The 24803-nt window shown below is 41.2% G+C and overlaps 1 protein-coding gene across 1 annotated transcript in view; it reads right to left on the bottom strand.

Moving 5' to 3' along the window:
- LOC124590915 (ATP-binding cassette sub-family C member 4-like) overlaps positions 1-24803 on the bottom strand; it is a 386521-nt gene that overhangs the window by 160980 nt on the left and 200738 nt on the right. Inside the window, exons 13-16 of the mRNA XM_047131684.1 lie at positions 21963-22146; positions 21740-21883; positions 21555-21650; positions 13551-13759 (exon numbers count right to left, since the gene is read on the bottom strand). Of these exons, the coding sequence (XP_046987640.1) occupies positions 13551-13759; positions 21555-21650; positions 21740-21883; positions 21963-22146 (633 nt within the window). The remainder of the gene's footprint in view (positions 1-13550; positions 13760-21554; positions 21651-21739; positions 21884-21962; positions 22147-24803) is intronic.

The raw sequence follows: 24803 nt of genomic DNA, 5'->3' as shown, positions 1-24803 counted from the left end.
ATAGGTGGTACAAAACAAGTGAGAGAATCTCATCATTTCACTGCCACGATTTTATTACAATTTAACACCTCAATGAATTACGTTTGACTCACATCACCACAGTCCCACTCGTTCCTATTTGCTATTACCGTAATTTACGCACTTTGCACCGATCACACCACCTTGCATTACAAGTAATGTTTTCACACACCCAGTAATGGATGTCCTTAGTATTCATAGCCATGGATCATGACAGTCTCCTTTCAAGTGACGTAATTCGTCCGGAATTAAATGTCTTAATGCCAACTCGTGGCAGATTGCACATCTATTAGTCCTGAGACGACTATACTGCCTTCCATTCGCTTTGCAATGCTTGCTCACTGATCTAAGTCATAAGCTAATTTATGCTGTGTGTTTCATTTTATTGTTTTGTATTATTCTATTGTGCTGCTAATTGCATTATGCCTCATGTCAATTTATTATGTTGTATGTGTGCATTTTTTGTCATTTTATGTTGTATACCTTCAGTTTGTATACGCAGGGAACACGTGGCCATGTCTCAACCCTCCCCCTCCCCTCACTGTATTAAGGGATATTTACTTACTATTATCTTTCCTTTATGAATCAAATAGCACCTAAGCCATGCCGGTCATTCTGCTACCTTGCGTAACAAGGAGCGGCTCCGCGATAAAAACTAATACACCTGTTTGTCTGTGGGAATGTTTCGCTGCCACCGCAGCGATGGAAAACTATCTGACACAGTCACTGTCGTGTCAGATTGATAGGTTGGACTCAGTAAATTATGGAAACTACTCAGGAATGGGCCCAAGCGCTACGTAATAATTGGCCAAGGGTAAAGGAACGCCTGCTGAGTTAGCCTGAATCACAACTGGTTAGTTCAGCGAGAGACAGATTCGCACTCACAACGGACAGCGAGTAAGAGGGACAACTGTTTCGTTGGCTCGGTTTTTTCACGCTACTGACAACACACGACATGCTGGTATCCGTGCTGCCGAATCGGTGGATACCTGCAGTCGCCTGTGACTTCAGTTAATTTTTGAAGCCCTCCCATTGTATTACTTACTTACTGCCGAGTCCTCGGATCTATCCTGTCTTTCTTCTCTTGTTGATGAGTATGCAGTGGTACTGTAAATTACTCCAACAATACCGGACCTATCCGTCTTTCCAGCCATTTTTCTCATCGAGGTATCGCTCCTCCCTTGTTGCAGTGTCCATGTTTAAGCTATTCTCCGACGATCTATTGTGAAGTGAGAATCGTGTCTCTGCTATCTAGCTAAGCGAAGAATAAAACCTGCGTTGGAAATTTTTAAAGACGTAACCATGGGCTTTACTTGGTTGTTACCAAGGAGAGCTTTGTCCCTCCCTTAAAGTACATAAAATACAATCATCGTGTTCGCATTTTCACTTTTCCTTGCTGCTCGTGACTTTTCATGACACTAAACACAAGTGCGACGCGTAATTTGCGTCGTAGCAACGATATGATACGTACTTGGAAGAGCCACCACACAGTTTTTAGTGCCGACATAAATTATCTCTCAGCGTAACTCGCTAAACTAAGTGCGCCAATACTCGGTCGTGTAAGAGGGAAGTTTTATTCCCCGCGCGTACTACTGTGAAGCAGTGCAGCGCGCTTACACACGTGTGCGTGCGGGCACGAGCTGTCTGATCAGCAGACACGCGTATCACATAACGTCGTAGTAAAGACGGGCGGTGTGTGCAAAGGGCAGGGACGTAATCAACGCGAGCTTATGACTCGCGCTTACTGGGAATTCCTCGTTCATGGGGAACAATTGCAAGCCCAAATCCCTAGCACGAAGGAGATTCAACGGGTTACCCCGACCTTTCGGCCTAGGAAGACACGCTGACTCCTTCTGTGTAGCGCGCGTGTGGCCCAGAACATCTAAGGGCATCACAGACCTGTTATTGCTCAATCTCGTGCGGCTAGAAGCCGCCTGTCCCTCTAAGAAGAAAAGTACAGCACGAAGGATGTCACGCGACTAGTTAGCAGGCTAAGAACGGCCATGCACCACCACCCACCGAATCAAGAGAGAGCTATCAATCTGTTAATCCTTCCGGTGTCCGGGCCTGGTGAGGTTTCCCGCAGTCACGCGCGTACGTATTGTAACCGGTAAACTTTACTGTTCAGCTACGCTTCACCTCTCAGAATCTTTATCCACAGTAAGTCACTCTGAGCTTTAAAATGCTATACATTATTACAATGTTGATCCGCCTTTTCTTGTATTACAGTCATTACATACTGCATTATTTCGCTGCCTTCTTAGAACCCGAGTATTATGCCAGGTGTTGGCACATTTCTTCTCCAACAGTCACGTCAGCGAATCTCGAGTTGTCATAGGAGCAAAGAGCCGAAGTACCCATCTTGTTAAGTTGCTGTTCCCAATTTGCCTGAAGCAATCGGGGTGTAGTAACCACTTCAGTAATGCTGTTAATTGCTTAATGCCTTGATATCACAACGAATGTGGTCCTTGGTTGTTGCCAATGCTTCTCACGTAGCCATCTCTCCGCAATTGATTGCTATTTCATCCTTTCTGCCATGCTCTGCCTTACTTTTACCTGATGCCGGGAAACATTTTGTTATCCTCGTAAATATGCACTGGTTTGCTTAATCCACGAATCTCGACCACTCAATAACAGCAGTAGCAAATCCTTCTTCAAGTTAGTTACTATTCAGCCCATCTGGCAATCGCAACCTTGTACACCAGAATCTCTTTCACGGCCGCTATCATCGGTTTTTCCTCTCATTACCTCTGGTGCTTCTATGATGATGAAGTCCCATCCCGCTTTGGCAACCCATAGCGAAGAATAGCCACACATTGTCAGACATAGTGTATGAACTACACGTTATCGCTTCATGAACACCCGCACAACGTTCCTCACACATTCACAGACACCTCATCCACATGATACGCATACACAGTCATACTCACCCCACCCTGAAAGGGAGAGTATAAACTCTACTACAGGAGATGTATTAAAAGGGTTCAGCTGCACTTGTTTTGTTTGCGTTTCTGGCGGTTAAACCCTCTATCTGGTTATCGTTTTTGCATCTACTCACTTTATTTGGAGAGAATTATTCGTTAAATACTTCTCACCGGGAAAACCTGTAACAGTTCGCGCAGAAAACGCTTTTCAATATAGTGCGCAATGTGTTGTCTAGGGTAGCTGGAGTAATCTGAACGGTCACCCCGGAAATAAAAACTCCGTAGATAAGGGCCTACAGAATTTTCTGAAAATTGCTGTCACTTACAAAATGTAATTACCGCCATTCTCTACCTGTGTGTATCCTTCTCTGTAAAGGGAACAAGCAGTCATGTACTTTATCGCATGGTTAAGTGCTTCCATCAACACGCTTAACCGTTTATCTGCATCTAGCGGCTAAGAAACCTCCCACCTCAACAGATTGACTCTCATTGATATCGGACCAATATTCTGGGTGAAGACCCATAAATATCTATATATAAAACAAAAACACACACAAATAACACGTAGGCGCTGCTCATCCCCTTTCAGTCACACTTCTTACATAGCCGCGGGCTTATTCCGCTGACTAATTCACTCAGTCAGATTGTGAAATTGTCGTGTCAGTCTTCTACACGTGATCGCTGACTATAGGTACTTGTCAGCAATGCTGACAACCCTCTTTTGGCTACTTGCTATTGTATTAAGACCCGTGACCTCTCACTTACTGGCCAGTTCAGTATTAACAGTGAAGTTGCAACCGCCTCATCGGAACATACTACTCTCCGACTCCATTGCACGGTAAATATTAACCAAACACTATTACGCACTGCTGTGATATATTTTGTCGTCATTACTACATACAGTTGCATAGAGATATTCTCACGCCTTCTCTCTCTTCTGAATGCAGGACGCTACTACACTCTGTCCTTTCATCGGCCTCTTCGGCGGTGTCACTCATAATCTATTGGATTTGTTGAATAACTACCAGGAGAATATAGACCAGACATCACACCATGAGATGCTGTGCTTTATTGATTCTTTACTGGAGCTGTCAGTCTCCCACCCTTTAGTAATCATCCGTCATCGTCAGCCATCATGTTTGAACGTTTGAACAACTTGCTATATACCCCCCATCAAGCGGTAATACGTGCCGATATACAACTAACCTCCATTAAGGAAGAAGAGCTAGCTTTACAACAACTTACCAATCGCCTATTGGCCTTTGAACCTTTACTTGAACAATCAGGGCAGACTTCCACCTTACGCACTCTGTGGGATTTAAAACAAGCACTGCTAAACACTCAAGAACAACTACGAAGCATCTTCGACACTGTGCCCCTAACTCGGGTTAAGAGAGCCTGATTCAACGCCGGAGGTGCGATACTCAAAACTATCTTTGGTACCCCCGACCATGCTGACGCTAACCGCTGGGACCAAACCCTTCGCCAAGCAACTTTTACTACTAACCAAAATCGGGACGTATTGGTCCACCAGCAATTACGCCTCACCCATATTGAAGACAGTTTATTAGCTGCTACTAGGCAAATTCGTGTCGTGGCAATTGACCTTGTACACCGGTACGAAACATTCAGGAATGTTATCCAACGGGACCTTGAGTTTTTACATCATACCATAACTAATGTGACCTACACTTTGGAGATAACGAGAGCGCTACAGATCTTACTATACAACACCCATGCCATTCAGTTACATATTAACACCTTCCATACTATTAATCTGCTAGGACTAATGCATAAGCTTAGCCCTACGTTAATGCCTGCAGAAATGTTCCTGCAAACTCTGGCTAATGTTTCGTTTCACCTGGCATTGCCAATCCAAATGCTTTACCCCGTATGGGAATCTTCGCTACCCCATTATTATGGGGCAGCTACAGTACATCTTGTGCGAACTACTCAAGGACTGTGCGCACAGATTTCTCTACTCATCACGTGCGCCAACTGCGAGTTTGAATGCTACCGATTTCACACCTTTCCGGTTACTTGGGTTGCCCTACGAAAGCAAGTGACTTGGCAAACTAATGATATCTTAGCTATTAGCAAAGATCGGCAAAGACATTCTGTCATGCAGCTGACTGACCTCCATTAGTGCCTTCACACTAATTACTATCTGTGTTCAAACTTATCCATTCATACTGGAACTAAGGACTGTGAGGTGGCCTTGTTTTTAGAGGAAACACCCCCACCCCCCTGTCCTCGTATGTTACCGACCTTGCGTAAGCCTTGGTTTAAACCAGTAGGGGATAGTTTATTATATTTTGTACCTCAAACATCTACAATTGCTTTAATATGCTATGACCATGTTTTCGTGTCTCGGACGTATCGTTTCGCACTAGAAAACAGTGGATTATTGTTCGACATGTCCACCTGTGATTTAATAACACCTACTGTCAAACTGTCAGCACACCTAACACAAGTGAAGAATTTGAGCATCGGACCCCTTTTACTTTATTTACCTGAGGTATTCGTGGTACTACCCTCACCCGATAATGTACCCAGGCCACCCAACGAGTCCGATGCTCGATTACTTCAGTCAATTGACGAATTACTATCTCACGAAAAGGGCCAAATCGCCCTGGATCGAGCTGTTGCCCACATAGCTACCTGGCGGACACAGAAATAATTGTATACGGTTACTCTGCCTAGTGCCCTTACTGTTCCAACCCTGATTGTCGCAGGAGCCGTTCTCTGGCGCCTGTATAAGAAAGGATATTGTAAACACATTAAGTCAACACAACCAACTGTCCCCGAGGCACAGCCCGAGGGTGAATTTCGACAAGAGTAATGTCAGGCATGGTCTACCATAGTGAAATACACTCTTTAACTGAAATAAAGTTTGTATTGTCTAATGTTCATTTACTATTATTGTTATCATGTATCAATGTATCTAATCATGTAAACTATTGGGAAAGATAGCTACTGTTCTAGCATTGTTATCAGGGGGTTGTGTAATTATCTTTTGGGGTCTAATATTTTGGGTAAAGATGCTAGAGATGACCACTGAATGTAGGAAACCTTAGTTTATTTGCTACCGAAGCCCACCCCTGCAAACTTTACTGATACAATCCCTGGGGGAGTGTTTCAGTACCTGCCTACACAATAAGCAGCTGCCACCATGTCCCCCCATCCCGCCGTCCCCACCTAAGGGAACGACGGTGTATTCAACGCTGCGCGGCGCCCTGTGCTGCCTCGCTCCCCGCCAGTGGCACATGGGCCACACTATCACAGCGCCGCGTCTGACCCAAAGATTCTCACTCTGTTTATTTTTCAATGATTGTCTATATTATATGTGGAAGATATACCACCAACAGTTATAACTTTAACTCTATTGTGTTTAACCGACTGCAATCAGTGTCCCAACACACAAGCAAATGCCTTTCATGTTACATTATGAACATGTTTTAACTTTCTATTATCTGTATATGAAGCAATTTTTTAGGTTGTTAGTGTTTCAATAAGTCTTCAATTATTATTTTGAAGCTATTGACCATAGAAACTACCTCTCAGTTTGAGGAATTTCAGTGTTATATCTAATTATTTACTATTTTCATGTTCTGTTTATGTTAACTATGTTTGTCAATTGAATACTTTCATTTTGTGGAATTAACTAATTTGTTACAATTACTACCTTCATATTTTAGTTTATATTCTGAAACTGATTCCACTATGTAGCAACGAGTTTAACGTTCGCCGACAACACAAACAATTACACATTTCTAGAGGCGCCTGTAACCTTCAAAAGATCAGTGCTGATTCAGTTCGGCCAGCCTCTACACTTCTGCTACACCAGTTTAGCGTTGCAAGTATATATCACTAACAGAATCTGTAATACTTCATTCCAATGTTTTTGTAAAACTTAGATTCACCCCACCCCCATTTTTGCAAATATTAGCACACCCGACCAAGGGAGCAAATTGTTTTCTTTTGTCAACGAGCAACAACTAATTTTCACCATAAAACCTCGCTCCCGCGGAAGGGGAAGGAGATGTACAGGGGCTGACAGATTGAGTACGGGAGTCCTTTATTTTCAATAAGAGAAAAGGGAAATTTTTTAAAAAATGCCTGAGCTATGGATGGCAATGGACCTTCACAAAGCCGTGCACGGGCCCTGGGTTGGCGACACATCAGATTTTTCCAGTATGTGCCGCTATGCCACGGCTTATTCACGAGCTCGACGAACAGACAACCTTTCTGCTGACGGGGTGACGCTTAGGGAAGCGTCGCTTGCCTAGGCAGAACTCCTACAGCAGCCAATCAGAAAGGTCCAGGAGATCACGTGTGAGCGCCCACCGCGCCGAGCTGCGCGGACGAGGCGTGTGGACCGCTCTCTTTTACTGACAGGCCCCCGACGAGATTAGACGCATTGGCCGGTTGCCTCCGTGCACTTTTCGAGCCCCGGCTCAATCTGTTTGCTCCTTAGGGCCGCTAAACTCACATAATGTACCCCGACTAGGTCAATCAGTAAATGTTTTGTCAATAAACTGGAGGCAGTTTGCCGACCGGAGTTGAAAAATTAACACTTGTTCTTTTTTAGACCCCATTTCCACCTGAGCCACATCCTGAAATGCACAACTATATGATAACGTCAGGACTTTGTAGTAGGCTGCCAAAAGTGATTGAAAATAAACATTCTGTGAAAAAATTTCTGTCGAGAGACAATGCTCATTTCAGATGCATCAAGTAAAGAAATATACGTACGGTGTGTCTATGCGTGCACCGGTCTAAGTTAAGAACCTGTATGACATCCAGGACTTACGGCATGAATGGCTGTGGAAGGAAAAAAAGAGAAGGGGCACGTCTCTTGAGTGCAGACAAATAATTCTTGAAGATGACGAAGTAAAGGAAAGTGGACTTTACATTTGTAGGTCGACCACTGTATATCACAAAACGTAATCACTAATAGAAAGGACTAAACTAGCACCATGAAGAGCAACACTGGAAAAAAAGGTCGACGTGCCTTCCTGGAAGAAACAACGTTAAGGTTGTGATTACCTTTTTGAAAACAGATTTAACACACATTGCAGTTACCGGCTTTTACACGAACTGAAAAGTATTTTCATGAAGGTAATGCCCAATTAAGGCATTTGCTCATGAAAGACTGCTTTAAAGAATATGAGCTTTTCGTTTATGAGGAGCATAAATGCATTTATTACACTGGACTATTTCAGACCCAATACAATTAACTGGTTGGTAGTCGTATAGAAAAATTACTTTTACTCTATGCAGTCGGTTTCATAACGCTATGTATTTTCGATTTCATTTTATTAAAGCAGGTACAGCCATTAAAACCTACGTGCAACACGGAGATATACGCTCATTTACTGGAATTTTTTTGTTTACCCTGGCAAGACGAAAAAAAAAAAAAACAAATAAATTGTAATAACCCACTGTTTGCAACAGATCCGTCTTAGAAAGCACTGAAACTGAGTTATCGTTGAACTGTTTCCGAACGGGTTCAATGAAGTCAGGATCATCAGATAACAGTTCCTAGATTGGGCTTCTGTCGATTCCGAATATGTAGCGCTGACATAGATAATCTGGTAGAATTTATAGAAACTAGAGCCGTTTAGACTGGATGTGTTAAGATACTTTAGAAGAGAGCGAGGGAGATGCTCGAAGAATTCAAATGAGAATCTCTAATAGAGTGCAGACATTGTTCTAGGGGAAAATTGGTTGATAGCTGTATTAAAAAATTGTTACTTTTACTACATGTAGTCGATTTCATAACGCTATACATTTTCAGATTGATTTTTTTAAAGCGGATACCTCCACTAAAACTTCGGTGCAACGCGAAGATTTTCGCTCGTTTACTGAAATTGTAATTTATTTATTCATGTACCTTGGCAAAATAAAACAAAATAGCTAACAAATATATTTTAATAATTCACTGTTTGCAATAGGTTACGTTTTAGAAAGCACGGAAAATGATTTATCGGTGAACTGTTTGCGAATGAGGTTCAATTAAGTCAGAATCGGCAAATAGCCGATAACCTGGACTGGGTCTCTATCGATTCCGATTATGTGGCGGTGACATAAATAATCTGGTAGAATTTATAGAAACAAGTGACGTTTGACTGGGTGTATTCAGGTTTTTGAGAATAGAGTAAGGGAGATGCTCGGAGAATTTAAATGGGAGTCATTGGTAGGGTGCCGACACTGTTCTATGGGAACATTGTTTGTTAAACTCAGGGAACCGGTGTCTGAGAAAGACTGTGCGGCAATGATATTATGCAGCCTTATGAGGAGGTCATTAATGTTAAGAGGTCGCGTCGACAACGAGGTCATTAGAGACGGAGCACGAGCTTGGATTATGGAAGACAGGAGAAGGAAAGCAGCCGTGCCCTTTTTGAAGGAACCATCCCGGCATTTGCCTTAAGCGATTTAGGAAAATCACGGAAAACCTAAATCAGGATGGCCGGATGCGGGTTTGAACCGTAGTCTTCCCTAATGCGAGTCCAGTAAGCTAACACTGCTCTACCCGGCTCGGTTATACGGAGACATATAGTCATTAAGGAGGAGCAGAGTAATTTTTTCCTCTCTCGGTAGGTGAATATGACAGGATAGAAAATCACATTGAACAATACGTTCTATTTATTCGTAGAATTCTTTGCAAGGCTAAAATTAGCTTCCTTATTTATTATTCATTTCATCACCGAATTTCGATGCAAGTTGGCGAGACACTCTTAATTCTTCTATTATGTCCCTGTTAACTTCTTTTAACGTGAGGTTCCTTCAGTAATTAAACAAACTTACATAGTGAAGGCAACGCCTAATGAAAGGAAGTGACATTTTGTGTTAGTTGGCAACCTTCCGAAGAGGATCATCTCGGTTAATATTCGCGTAAACACAGCGTGCAACGTCGTAGTTACGACTGTATGTCCGCTCAAACATAAAACTTTTGAAGAACAGTGTTCTGTAATGCGACTGTTATTTTCAGAACGTGTACCATCGTCAGACATATTGTCTTACGAGCAAGAAGTACAGCAGTAGTTTCACAAACGAGGCGAAAAGTGGTTGTAAAAAGTAACCAATCCCGTAGCAGTATCGACGTCGTCCATGTAATCTCGTATTGGTTCACTTATTCAAACTGACTGTCAGCTTACAGTTGAGAAAATGCTGAAAGATTTCGTGTAAGTAATATCCAACTTCATGCGGCAAAAAACGCTAGAAAATATTGACAAAAGTCTGTTGGGAGCCCTTATCTCATCTTTCTCACACCCCCTGACCTTGTTTCTGTGGGTTTTTGTCTGTTTCGTCCAATGTAAAAAAAAAGTTGAGCCTGGCATCGAATGCGACGGCAACGAGAGGTAAAGAAAAAGTACAAAACTGGTCTCGAGATCAGGGAAAAAGTTCTTCGATGTGAGAATAAAAAGAGTCATAAGAAGATGGGGCAAGTGCATAGATGTTGCTGGGTATATGTGGAAAAACAGACATTATATTGATTTAATAAAACATTTTCACTTAACGCAACGTTGTTTTGGTATCAGAATCAGCAACTAAGTATACTGGTAATTTGTTAGCTACGGTTTCTATCAGAGTTGCATATAATATTTTTATTAGTGACTAGTTTCGTACATTTTCATTCATTCTGAAACCATTACCTGCAATTTCCAATATTCGACTGTACATAATAGCCTACATTTGTTTTTACATCAGACCATTATAACAAATGTTATTTGACTTATTACAGTTGCCTTGCTGACTGTCACATTTTTATGTATAAACATATAAAGATGCATATAGAATTTTGTACCAATGTACCAAGGCAACCATAACAGAGTCTACTAATACTTTTTATACTAACCTGACGAAAAACGTAAATTCAAGCATTACAAACGCAGGTAACGCTTTGAGAATGATCAGAAATGTTCGAAACTAGTCACTAAAAAAATTATATGCAAATTCTGATGGATACCTTAATTTTTTGTCTGTTTAAATACTGCACTACTCTCGTATTGCATCTGAGGCACAAGAGAGGTAGCTTTACTTCGCCATGTCCTCTAGTAACGTTCCCCGCCTGAACACAAACGCCTTGTACTAGTAACAATCAAGAGTCATTCCAAATGTTTGATATTCTACCAGTATGACACACATATCACGCCGTGTAGACGCCTCTGACGTGTATCTTAATTCGTGGACACTTCACAACTTTGGTTTTTACCATATTTCAACAAAATCTCATACTGCATTGTCGACATAAACTGAAACTGGATATAACAGCAATTGACAAATCTGCAATGTTAAGTTTTGTTTCCACTGAAATCAATGTGATGGTCGCTGAAAAAGTGCCGGATGGGTAACTACAGCTGCTCAGTGCCATGGCAGCCATCACTTTGCCGTCATCTAGCGCGTTCGCTCGGCTGCTCCACTTACCTTGCAGATAACCGGACGCTGTTACTAGTCGTCGCCGGCTCCACTCTGCCCCTCGCTCTGGTACCGACTACTGCGTACTCGTGGTCGCTGCTGCCCATCTTCTTTCTTCAGGCCCCTCATTATCATATTCTGAGGCGCCTGTACCGTGTTGCGGGGTAGGAGGGACTAGAGAAACTGCTCCGTATTTGAAGACGTCGGGCTGTGTCTATCTAAAATTTCAAAGATCATCTGCAACTCATCTAACGCTGAGTAGTTTGTATGCTCATCACGTCATGCATCCAGCGAAATTGTCTTATGTCGTGTCCAACAAGTGTTCTCGATGTTGTGGTCAACGTCTAGGCATGCTTCTTTCTATCCGCTACTAGTTGTAGAGACCGAACAGGAATTTTAGCTGTAGGTGACTCACGAACTTCTGGCTTCTCAGGTAAAGGAATATAAAATGTACGATTTCTTCATGGTCCTGTACCAGGTCACGAATTCGCACGCCTAGCATTTGCTAGCTCTCCACGATGAGTTCGTGCGCACGCTAAGCACAAGAGACCAAGCGCGAGTGACAATTCGTAGCGTGGGGCGCATAGCTCCCCTGAGCTGACAGAAAAAACAACGCACTCCCACGCGCCTGACTTGTATACACTGTGGGTTGGCGTCTACTCCCCCCTCCATCCTCCAGCCCCTCCCCGCTCACCACCCGCTCTTCTCCCCCTCACCCCTCTAGCCGTTCCTCGCTCTCCACCCTACCTCACCCCCCCCTTCCCCCACCTACTGACAAACAAACAGTTATCTATAGTGCTTCCGCCGAGGAACCCTGACCGCCGTACCCGACCCCCTAGAGCCTCTCCAGTAAAAGAAGGTCCGCTGTGTGACGGAACATTCCAGACTCGGTCCGGACGCAAAAGCCAGACACCTAATGCCGCTCCGTAGCGTCCGCACATATATCACCGAAAATGTGTTTCCTTGGAACAAATCGCCGCAAATCTCGTGAATTTACGTGACACATTTTCTCGAAGGAGTCATCACGCGTGCCAGACTCTCTTCGTCCGTGACCTTGGCAGCTGCTTAGGCATGGGGCAGAACGTAACTCGCAACTCTAGTGCAAGAAGTTCATGGCTCGAGCGTACTTGTAGCGGAAAGGAAATGGGACAACGACTTGCAACGGGAACTGCACGTATCTTAAATAGGTTTCAATAAATACGTTATTTCATCATAATATTTTGACTGGTATTTTCTTCCCTCCTCTTAACTGCAAGCAGCGTGTAACAGAAAAAGTCACATTTTTCGCTCATTGAGCTTCTGCCTAAAGGCAGTTCTTTTGTTTACTATAACCATACTCAAATTATGAAGTTATTTCATGACTATTTGCAGAACATTCTTTGAGATGTGATGTACGAATAACACTTCGCATTCCTGTGGCGTCGAACGAAACCCACAGGATTACAAGCATCGATTTTAGTCACTATATGCAATAAAAAGTAATATGAGTGAACATTTGTTTTGTGTAATGCAGCTTCAATCTCTTCTATCTCTTACCAGATAAAAAAATCTGGACATCCGAATTTAAATTTCCAGAAACCGGTTAACAAGAAGGCTTGGATTGTTCCAGCGAAAGGACAAGGCTTACTTCCTTCCCCATCCTTGCCCTACATGCTGTGCTTCATCTTTAATGACCTTGTCGCCGACGAAACATTTAAGCCTAATCTATACAAAACTGGGGCGCCAAGTTTGCATACAGAATGATGAAGTGAGTAATTATTAGTTGGTAAGTTCACGAAATTTAATTTCTCTTTGACACTTGATGACAGAAATTTTATTCAACGAAATCGTCGAATTATTTTATGAATGAATTTAATTCTGTTATCCTTACTGTCCGTTGTAGTGAAAAATTCAGTTTTTTTTTTCTTTTGTAATGTAAAGATACACATTGTGCAGTGTTCTGGCATTAACAGAAGTTTGAGTAAAAATATAATATGCCTCTTCTGCTCATTGTAAAACATTTTCTTTGGAGCTGTTCCATCGTAGAACGTTAAACAACAGGTATATTTGGACAGCGCTTTCTATTCACAGAAACTGACTTCTGGGTGAACGCAATGAAACCGGTTCATATGGCGTGTGAAAAAAATAGGAAAATTTGTCAAAGACCTTATAATTATTTATGTGATGTAATTATTTACGCTTACTTACCAATACGTCACCACATAGTCAGAACCGCTGGTTATAATTTGTGCGATGACTATCATGGAAGCGACAGAAAACAACAGGCATAGCCCGCCAGCAGAACGGAAGTACTGGGACACCGTTTGCCATTGAAACTTTTCGCCCATCATTTTTTCACTATTGTCTTGTTCCGCTGGATCTTTGTGGATTTTCCCAGTTTCATCCATAATCAGGCTCTGCAAAAATAAAAAGAATTGTATTTTTTATTTAATCCATATTTTGCAGCTTAAAACGTGACTGTATTCAAAACACTGGGTTTATGAATTAAACAACGCCTTCAGTCACAACTTTTTCGTGTTTTATTAACTACACGATGCATTTCGGACCCTGTGGGTCCATCGTCAGGTGTAATTTGTTTGAATGCAGGTTTTATCTCTTCTCCTGAATGAGGTGAAATGCATATTCCTGTCACGAAAAAGTTTAATGTTGGGTTATGAATTTCGTAAGTCGAACGCGGATAATATGTGCAAAATAGTAGAAAATGATCAGTATAAACTTACTACACCTTCCAAGGAAAGCATTTTTAACGTTTTAGTACCGGCAAGCATTCTTTTTTCCGTCTCTTTAGTACATGTCACTTCATTCGAAATGTACATTTGCACACACATGTTTATAAACACTTCACAGATGTTTTTGTACATGGCGTTGTCAAAGATGAATTTATTCGTAGTGCTAAAGATATAACTATTAAAAAATTGACATATGTAAGAATTAACTTTAGAATAGGTCTTCAAAATTACTGAACTAACTATGGCCTGCGAAATCTGCTTGTTCATTTAACATAATTCTGGTTTTTTTTATTTTGTGGAGGTATAATTCCAGTTGTTCTAACAGACTTAGGGTTTTACGATTGGCTTTGTTGTGTAGTATTACCAAATGGTTTTCTAGACTGTTGATGACATGTTTCATTTCCAACATATGTTGTGCAATGACTGATTTTCCGAAATTCATGAGCTTGAAAGCATTTACATGTTCTTGAAAACGGGTCTTGAAGTTTCTGCCTGTTTTCCCCACATAGTATGCAGGACAACTGGGGCATGATACTTTGTACACTCCGCTGTTGTTGTATGTTTGTGTATTTGATTTTACGTAATGAATGAGTAGGTTTCCTAACTTATTATTGGTTGAGAATGCAACTGTTGCATTTGTAGTTAATAAAACACGAAAAAGTTGTGACTGAAGGCGTAGTTTAATTCATACCTCCAGTGAACCTTGATAACCAGTGGCCAGGTTAATTGCCATAGGCAGAGCATTATTTAGCTGTAACACAGAGAGCAGCAATTGTGTGTGCAAGAAGCAACGAGAAATCTAAACTAGCACTGAGTCCTTGTTTTCTTAAATCAGCGTACAGACATATTTGCGAAATGCGGTGCTTCCTTCATAGGATGACTTTTAGTGCGACTGAAAGCAATAACCCATTTCGTTTTAGCGTTACGCTCCACGTTACACACGAGACATTAACCGTTCTGTGCTATAAGTGCGGATCGGTAGATATTTGGAATATATGTTTCGTCTGCAATCCTTAAGTAATGAGTTATATTTCATTGAACCTCACCGAAAGCTGCCAGGTGTTAGCTTTGACACACTGTAAGACTGATTTATTGTCCCCAGAGCTTCCATTAATCTATTTATTTGTTTTTGCATTTGTTTCAGCTGGGATGATTAGGGCGCCCTCTTTCATCTAACCAGACATCGTTATCGCGTCAGAATTAAAATTTGTAATGATAATAACAATAATAATAATAATGATATTAATAACAGTAATAATGGAAATATGTATAGTACTAAATACGTGAAGAAGAAGTTGACTGGTCAGAGGAAAATCAGGAAATAATAGGATAAGGTCATCAGATGAAGGGGAGAAACCGGAAACAGTAATGTATCAGAAAAGTCCTGACAGTTACAGTGCGACAGAGATATTGACCTCCTAGAGGACAGGAAGATAACAGCCGGTAAGTGTTGAGAAGGAAGCTACGACGACAATGAAAGCTTCTTGAATGCAGAGTAGTTTTGGATATGATGCAGGTTACATGGTAATTTGTTCCACAATCGCATGGTTGAAATGGAGAAGGGGATGGAGAAAGATTTAGTATTATGCAAAGGAACAGGCGATGCCGGACGTATCCGTTCTGGTACTACAGTTACGGAATGATGATAGAGATTTTACACAAGAGGAGAAGTACTGAGGACGCCAGTGATCAAAAAACTGACGAGGTAAACAAAGGGTGTGAAACTCACGCCGCTTAGCCGGTGGCATGCAACGCAACTGAGTATAGTAAGGACTGATGTGATCAAACAGTCGAATCTTGAGCACATATCTTACGCAAGAGTGCATAGCTTGCGCGAGTCGTCCGGTATTTCCACTATTTACACCGTGATAAAATACAGGTTTGGAAGGAATAATGACTGGACTGATTCGAAGGGGAAATATTTTTCTAAATTTCCGGACTTAATGTAGGCAGGACAAGGATTTCCTGCGAATTTTTAGAATCATTGGGAGAATTGGTAAGCTTACTACTATTCAAATTGGGCTGTGAAATTTAAGAGAGTGGAGACTTCCTAACAGACTTTCGATAAAATATCATCCACACAATCACGAAGAGAGCATAGGCATACAACTGCGTGAACTATTGCTCAAACATGTTACGAGCTCATGCATCTATGTTACGGACAAGAAGGATATACAGAAGACTGGAAAAGAAAATGGAGGAACCGTTGAATGAAGATCAGTTTGGCTTTCGGAAAGTTACAAGCACCAGAAAGGCAGGTTTAATGTTGCACTTCATAATGGAAGCAAGACTCAAGAAAAATCAAAACATGCTGTCGACTTAGAAATGACATTAGACCAGTACAAAATATTCGAAATTCAGCGTATAAAAGGAGTAAGCTGTATGGAAATACGGGTAATATACAACATGGACAAGATCAAGAGGAACCGATAAGAATGGAAGACCAAGAACGAAGAGTTTGGATTAAAAAGGGGTTAAGACAGAAATGCAGTCTTTCGCTACTACTGCTCAATCTGTGTATCGAAGATCAGCTACGGATATAAAGGAAAGGTTCAAGAGTGGATTATAATTCATTGTGAAAGAATGTCAACGACGCGATTCGCTGATGACATTGCTATCCTTAGTGAAAGTGAAGAAGTATTACGCGACCCATTGAATGTATTCAACAATCTAATGATTATGGAATACGAAAAGTAAAGGAAGGACAAGGTTGGCGATAAATTTGACATAAAAAATGGTGACAACAAAGTAGACGAGGTTAAAGAATTCCTTTAGCTTGAAAGCAAAATAACACGAGACGGACAAGGTAAGTGGGACATAAATGTCAGAATAGCGCAAGCGAAGAGGGCATTCCTGACCAAATAGGTCTGCTAGTATCAAACATAGGGCTTAATTTAAGGAAGAAATTTCTGAAAAAGTACATTTGAATCAAACAGTTGTGTGGTAGTGTATCATGGCTGTTGAAAAACCGGTAAAGAAAGGAATCAAAATGTTTGAGATGTGGTGCTACAGAAGGATGTTGAGAATTAGATAGATTGATAAGATAAAGAATGCGGATCTTTCCAGCTGATTCGGCGAGTAAGAAACCTTGGGAAAACACTGACAAGAAGAAGGAACTGAATGATAGGACTTTGTTAAAACAACAGGGTAGAGCTTCCATGATACTAGAGAGAGCTGTAAAGTGTAAAAGCTGTAGGGGAAGACAGAAATTAAAATGTAGCTAACAAATAGTTGGGGAAGGAGCAAATGCTACTTTGAAATAAATAGACTGGCACAAGGCAAGAATTCGTAGCCAGACCAAACCAGCAGAAGGCTGATGTCTCGCGAACCCAAATGGGAAGGGGGACGACGTTCTTTTCGCGGAACACTAGTTTAGAGAAACGGCATTTGAAGCTGATTGCAGAATGACTTTACCGGCGCCAACGTACATTTTGCTTAATGACCAGGAAGATTAGAGAAATTAGGGCTCTTACGTAGGCATATAGGCAGCAGTTTTTCTCTCGTTATGTTCACGAATGGAACAGGAAAAAGTTACTAAAATAGTGGTGGTATAAGGTACCCGCCATCTTGCACCGTACAGTGGTTTGAGGAGTATCATGTTGATGAAGATGTAGACCCAAACATAACAGTATTGGATGAACTGTTTGACGAAAATGTCCGTTGATCAGTTTTCGGCGTGGTGTGATTCCTTGAAGTTTAGTTTAGGACTAAGGTTTTGTGCACGTCGTGATACTGGCATGTACGAGAAATTTTCATAGGGCTGGGGCTACTGGGTATCGCCTGCACACAAGTGAGAGTTATAAGAGCGAAGTAAGATGAAACATTGTGGATATACAGCGGTAAAAGCAATGAACAAAGTGCGAAACCGCGAGGGATTCCGTAAAATACACTTTTCCTAGGCACAGATGAATCCTTGACGTCTGTTTTTGAGTCAGTTGTCGAACCACAGTACTGCACTGTTCAAGAAATTCAACTGTTCCATTTTAATAAGTAATATATCGAAATCAACAGTATTAAAATCTTACTAGGATCAGCGTTAAAATGTCCATAACTTGCTTGATGTCGTCAATCACTTTGATTAAAGTAGTTTCTATGGCATGGTGTTTTCGGAACACTGATTGATATTGAACATTGATGATATAAGTTTTAAGGTAATCCGTCAACTGATAATGAACAATGTATCCGTAGCTTAAGATTCTGCGGATAATATGCTGGTCAGCTTATAGTCGTCTGATAACTTCGATTTATCATTCTTGGGTATTGGCTAAATTAATCTTTGCTTCCACTCAGTACGATATGTATCACAAACAAGAGTGAGACTACCTACAGTCTCAGAAGAGAATGTTACGGTTTCTTTCCGTAGTGTGCGTGTAGAAACATGTTTTAAGAAAAAGGCGTTTGTCGAGATGGTGCTGTGTCGTGTTTCATATTTATCGCAGCTTGAGAACTGGCTGCCGTTAAGTGGAAAACGTTTAATTCGCCTGCAGCAAACAGTGTCAGATTTTGCCTTCCTCTGTCGAAGCAGAGCAGTTTTTTTTCTTTTTTCTTGTGGCTTGCAGGATTCGACACGCTACATACAGTGGAGCGAGTATGCCCGATGTCGTTACATGTGTTCTGATTCGCTTTGTTCTGCAACTTCTTACATACTTCATGTAATTCAAGAGTCGGGTTTTACTTGAATATTTTATGAGCAGAATCTCGTTTATTCGCTATCTAGTGTAGTTCTGCAGTTAGGAATGGACCAGAATTCTCTTTACCTTGCCAGATCGTTTAGCGGCATGTTTGTTATATACTGCAATACGTTTGCGACTAAATTCTTCTTACTTTACAGAATAATGTCTCCACAGCGCAAAGGCTTGAGTAACTGGAAAGAAGCACAGGTGTCTCCTGACAATAAGGAAGATAAAAGAAAAGAGGCACAAAATTACAAGCCAATATTTTAATATCAGTTTGCTACAGAAGTCTCGAAAATATTCTCAGTTCGAATACAGTTAAGTTTCCCTAAGACGGAAAAGTTTCTGTCCACAAACCAGCGCGGACTTAGAAAGCACAGCTGGTGTGAAACTCAGCTTGTCCTTTTCTCGCACGATATCCTGAGAACCACTGATGAAGGACAACAGGCAGATTTCGTACAGTATTTCTAGACCGTCCGAAAGTTTGTGTCACGGTGCCCCATTGCAGGCTTTTACGACAGGTACTACCTTATGTAACAGGTTCCCAGATATGTGATCAGTTCCAAGAGTTCTTAAGTAACATAACACAAAAAGTTGTCCTCGACGTAGTCGAGGGTATCGCCTGGAGTGCCCCAGGGAAGTGTGATAGGACCTCTCTTATTATCTATATACATAATGATATGACGGACAGACTGGGCAGCAATCTGTGGCTGGTTGCCTATGGCACTCAGGTGTACGGGAAGGTGTCGTCGTTGAGTTTAGGAGGATGCAAGACGACATGCACAAAATTTCTAGTTGAGCTGATAAATGGTAGCTTGCTCTAAATGTAGAAAATTTTTTTCTAATGCATATGAGTAAATAACAATCCTATAATGTTCGAATACGCATTAGCAGTGTGCTCCTTGATACAGTCACGTCGATTAAACAGGCGTAGCGTTGCGAAGTGATACGAAAGAGAATTAGCACGTAGGGACGGTAGGAGGGAAGGCGAATTGTCGACTTCAGTTTATTGGGATAATTTTAGGAAAGTGTTGTTCATCTGTGAAGGAGACCACATATTAGGCTCTAATGCGATCTATTCTTGAGTACTGCTCGAGTGTTTGGGATCCTTACCCGGTCTAATTAAAGGAAGACGTCTAAACAATTCAGAGGCGGGTTGCTCGATTTTGTACCGGTAGATTCGATCAACACGTGAGTATTACACAGATGCTTCGTGAACTCAAATGGGAATCCCTGGATGGAAGACGACACTCTTTCCGCAAGGCACTATTGGGGAAATTTAGAGAACCGGCATTTAAGGCTGACTGCAGACTCGTTTTTCCCTCGCTCAGTTTGCGAGTGGAAGAGGAAAGGAAATGCCCAGCAGTGGTATAAGGTACCCTCCGCCATGCACCATTCTGTGGTTTGCAGAGCATGTATGTAGATGCAGTATGTAGATGTAGAACGTCAGCTCATTGCTGATATCCTAGTATGGACTATCTGAACTGTTATTTTGTAGGGCACCACGGTTAACCATTGTACGTTTTTGAAGGTTATTTGGACAGATTTTTCTGTTGTGGTGCACACTGAGTACATTAAGAGCATCACATCATGAGTATAACAGCCTATGGTAGAAATCTGACTGGCGAGGATTACTTTAACTGTCCTCTTCATTGCGTTTCTATCTATAAGAGTCTGGCTGTGTGGCGTGTGCCAGTGCAGAGGCATTGAAGTGAAATAATTAGAGTGGAATAGTGTCCTTAAATTCTCTGCGGAGCGAGATTTTAATTACTGGCATGTATCTGGGTCTCGCATAATAATTTCATGCTCGAACTGCGACATTAGCGAGGACAAGGCTGGCTGGAAGGTTGGTGAAGCACCTGTTCTGGGTGACTTCGATTTATCATTCTTGGCTATTGACGTGCGCTAAGTTATCCTGGGAATGTAAAATCAGTATGTGGACAGAGAAGACGGCAACTAACACGTTCCTCTCCTTACCACACACTCTACGGCCGGTGATGCTGCGTGTTTGTGGGTATAGCTGCATGTCTATTATCACCTACGAATGCTCCTTGCTTTCTTTTCCTGTCCATTTATCAAACTTACATATATATTTAAATAATCTGTATTCAATATTTGACCTAATTAAACTTTTACATACTATGAGTTTACGACAATGCTGAACAATATACCATTGCTGCAACCTTTTCAACCTGACTGGGCCAACAGCACTTGCAATATTTTGTGCTTTTGACTCGTTACGGGAAAATTAATGGACAGATTTTTTAACATCCTGAAAATCTCGTTTTCAGTTCAGAATATTTATAACGCGGGATAAATGTCACACATGAGAAGCAGGTCAAAGCGAGCGAAGTGTGAAAATTGGGCTGGTGGTTAGCATTTGGAAGTACGGCGCAGATAACTATCTGACAGCCCTGATTTTAGTTTTCTGTAGTTTCCCCAAATCACTTCACTAAATATATGGGAAATTTCTTTTAAAAAATCTCGTTGTCGATTACCTACTCATTCCTGTGAAACAGAGCGACGTATTAAAAATGAAGTTAAACTGTTTCAACACGAATACTAAGCTGTGGAAACCTACCTAATGCTGCAGTAATTTCGAAAAAGTTATGTTGCTTAACGTAATAGCACACTAAATTCGCCTTGTTAAACACACATTGCAACCCTTGAAAGAGAAAGGCTTCAAACACTATTCACTCAACGACACTGACATAGATCATCCTCTCTAGACAATAAGCCGTATATTGGATTGTGCCGTTTCTGTGCGACACGATGTTGGTGCTACTCACCACTTCCGAAAGCGTTGATATCTGCCTCTGCAGGACATTCACGTTGGCCCTTTGAGATCCGATGCGTATTGATCGTCTTAATTTGCTCTGTTCGTCCTGTGAAAAGAGGTAAATATTACTTACAGTAATATATGTAACGGTAACCCGGGTTCCAGACTTTTTGATAGAAGTTCTTAAAGTCTCACCTGCATTGATTTTCTCCTGCTTATTGATCGCTTGATGCCGAAATCTTCAGTCTCGGTCTCTTCTTCCGCACTAGACACCAGTTTGGAAAAGCTGACACCGCTCCGAAGAATCTCCTCGAACGTTCCCTGGCACTCTACGTTCCCCTGCGCCACAAAGGTTCATTTGTAACGCGATATACTTAATGAGCTGCAGCCATTCGAGTATCAAAAGAGATCAACGCACCTTGTTTAGTATCATAATACTATCGGCACCCTGGAGGTATTGGAGTTGATGTGTGACCAAAATTCTTGTCTTTCCACTCAGATAGGAGTTAATGCATTCGTCGAAAAGATGTTTGCCGACGTGGGTGTCAACAGCAGACAAGGGGTCGTCCAGCAGGTACACGTCCGCCTCTCTATACACAGCCCTGTAAAAATGATGTGGCACAGTGGAGTTGTTCAACATTTTGATCGCTCTCCTGAAGAGAAGAAATTTATTTAAAACTCTATCACTTTTATTCACACCATCTGTCTATTCTTGACGTCATTTCTCAGTGTAACAGGAATTCGCTAGATAGCATGCTACAGAAGTATCCTGTATTCGTGAAAATCACTAGAAGCTGTTTTTCTGATTATAAATTTTAGAAATACGACAATAATTATTATTTTCAGTAACTGTCGTCTTACTCTATTCAAAATCCAGTCCGGAGAATTTCTTCTAACTCCGTACATTCCGTATGGTTACAGCGGAATCTCTGAAAATAAACTGTGCTATCGTAACATAAACGTTAAAAATTGAGAAGAAGGAAATCTACAGTTTACGTTAGCTACAATTCATTCCTTTATACTAATTAGTTGCAAATTGCTTATTTTTTGTTGATTACATAAGTTCACGACAAATTTATTTTACCATATGTGTCATTATTACGGATTTTTAGATGGAGCAACGTCCATAAATAATCTTGGAACGTAATTTCTTTTATGTACTATGCTGTTAACAGAAATCACATATTCACTTTCTATAGAAATCTCGTGTTACTTTTGACAGATGTAAAATGGCAGATGATTCCATTGATGCTTTATGTTCACAATTAAATTACGTCTTAGGTAGACATGGAGTAGAAATATGTCTATAGTTCAGCGCATGTTGTCAATACTAAGCTGAAATTGTCACGTGATCTCAGGACGACGTTGTTTTTTTAAGACCAATTCACATTGGCCCTCATTTCACATCAAGTTGAAATATTTCACAATGCATTTCAAATGGCGGTATCCACATAGGCCATAAACGGATCGTAACGTCACAGCACAGCACGTCGAAGTTTCTCGGAAAGAAGAGTTTTACAGTATCGTCGTCCACTAAAAACGTTAACCTATTTTCTCCGGCCTCACTCATGCTATAGCAGTAGATATTGTGCTTCTGTTTCTTCATGTTATTATTATGCTTTGTTTTCGTGGCAAATTTCGAATGTTCCATCACGACTTGGGTAATTTTTTTCATTCGGAGTTCTTAAACAAGCGAGGTCAGACTTCTCAAAGCGAAAATTGTTTAAGTTTTACAGTAACAGAACAGAGTTGATACCCACAATGTATATAAAAAAGATCGTCAGTTAACGAGGAATTTTCCATTAAATAAGGTTTTATGTGAAAAAGTGAGCTTCACTGAAGGAGAAAATACAGTTGTTTATGACGTTATTAGTTACATAATAACAAACTTAATGGCTCCATGTATTCCATTGTAGCTATTGTCCGCCGTGATAGCTGAGTGGTGTAAAAAAGAAAAAAAAGAAACGTGGTCAGCGTGATGGATTGCCGTCCTACGGGTCCGGGTTCGATACTCGGCTGGGTCTGTGATTTTTTTCCGCTCAGGAACTGGGTATTGTGTTTTCTTCATCATCATTTCATCCTCATCCGGCGCGCAAGTCACCCAATGTGGCGTCGAATGTAATAAGACCTGCACCAAGGCGGCCGGACCTGCCCCCTAAGGGGCCTCCCAGCCAATGACGCCAAACGCTCATTTCATTTCATTATAGCTTCTGTTTGAGGACACATTATGAAGTTTGTTTTGGCCATTAATAAACGTTGTCGTTGATAGTTCCTCAGCTCCGTTACTATACTCTGACTTGTTGTTTCAATAATGATGATTCATGACCACACTTTCTACATTTGGTAGAGGGCTAAGCGAATTGACGTGACGGAAAGTGGAGATACACTCCGACGTGACGGTGCCATTACGTAATGCACTTTTCAAAGCTAAGAGCCCACTTCATTCCAGGTATCAAGTGCAAATTAGCATGGTGTCTACAAAATGCCTATACCAAATTAGCGGTATAATGACATCTAAAATTTATAGGACGCATAACGGGCGAATATGGGCCATCCTGAGATTATTTGATCGCGGTGGCAATGTATGTTGACCACACAAAATCAATTCCGTGCATCTAAATCAGTGGTCTCTATTCAACCTGAATGTAGAAGTTTGGTTTCTGAGTATAGAATTGCTGCATGTCTGCAGTTTCATGTGCTTTGCATCGTCTAGTTTGTCAAACAAATTTCCGTCGGTCTATAGGCGACAAAGAATTGCAGACTGATTTTTTATTTTGAATTTTATGTCAACGTGTGATGTAATAGGCTGATATGGTAGCAGAATCGAAATGTATTTTCTTTTCGTATTCTAGTGACATTTCCTAGCAGTCATGTTGCAGTTTGGCAAGAAGCGAAATATGAACATCTAGGGCTGGTACGATCAGACAGCTGAAGTTCAACATCCGTGTAGTATAGAGATCACTGATCTAAATGCTCAATCGAAATCTAATATATGTAGGCAGACAGAGATATTATTTGCCAGAGATATTGTGCCATGGAATTGTCATGACGCCAAAAACTTAAAGCCTCCATCCGCCATCAAACATCAAAGCTAAGCCCCGAAACATTACATTCAGGTGTTATTATAGTTAGAAGTTGTGAAAGCTCTTTGATCAAAAATGCCAGGTTGCGTCGTTTGTACATGTCGCATTCGTTCCGATCTTTGTCTAAAGCCCTTTTTTTGAAAGTGTTTCGTTAAAATGAATAAAATACAGATTTC

The sequence above is a fragment of the Schistocerca americana genome, chromosome 2 (assembly GCF_021461395.2).
Source record: "Schistocerca americana isolate TAMUIC-IGC-003095 chromosome 2, iqSchAmer2.1, whole genome shotgun sequence".
Classification (NCBI taxonomy): domain Eukaryota; kingdom Metazoa; phylum Arthropoda; class Insecta; order Orthoptera; family Acrididae; genus Schistocerca; species Schistocerca americana.
The sequence above is the reverse complement of the archived record's forward strand: the minus strand, read 5'-3'. Positions and strand labels throughout refer to the sequence as shown.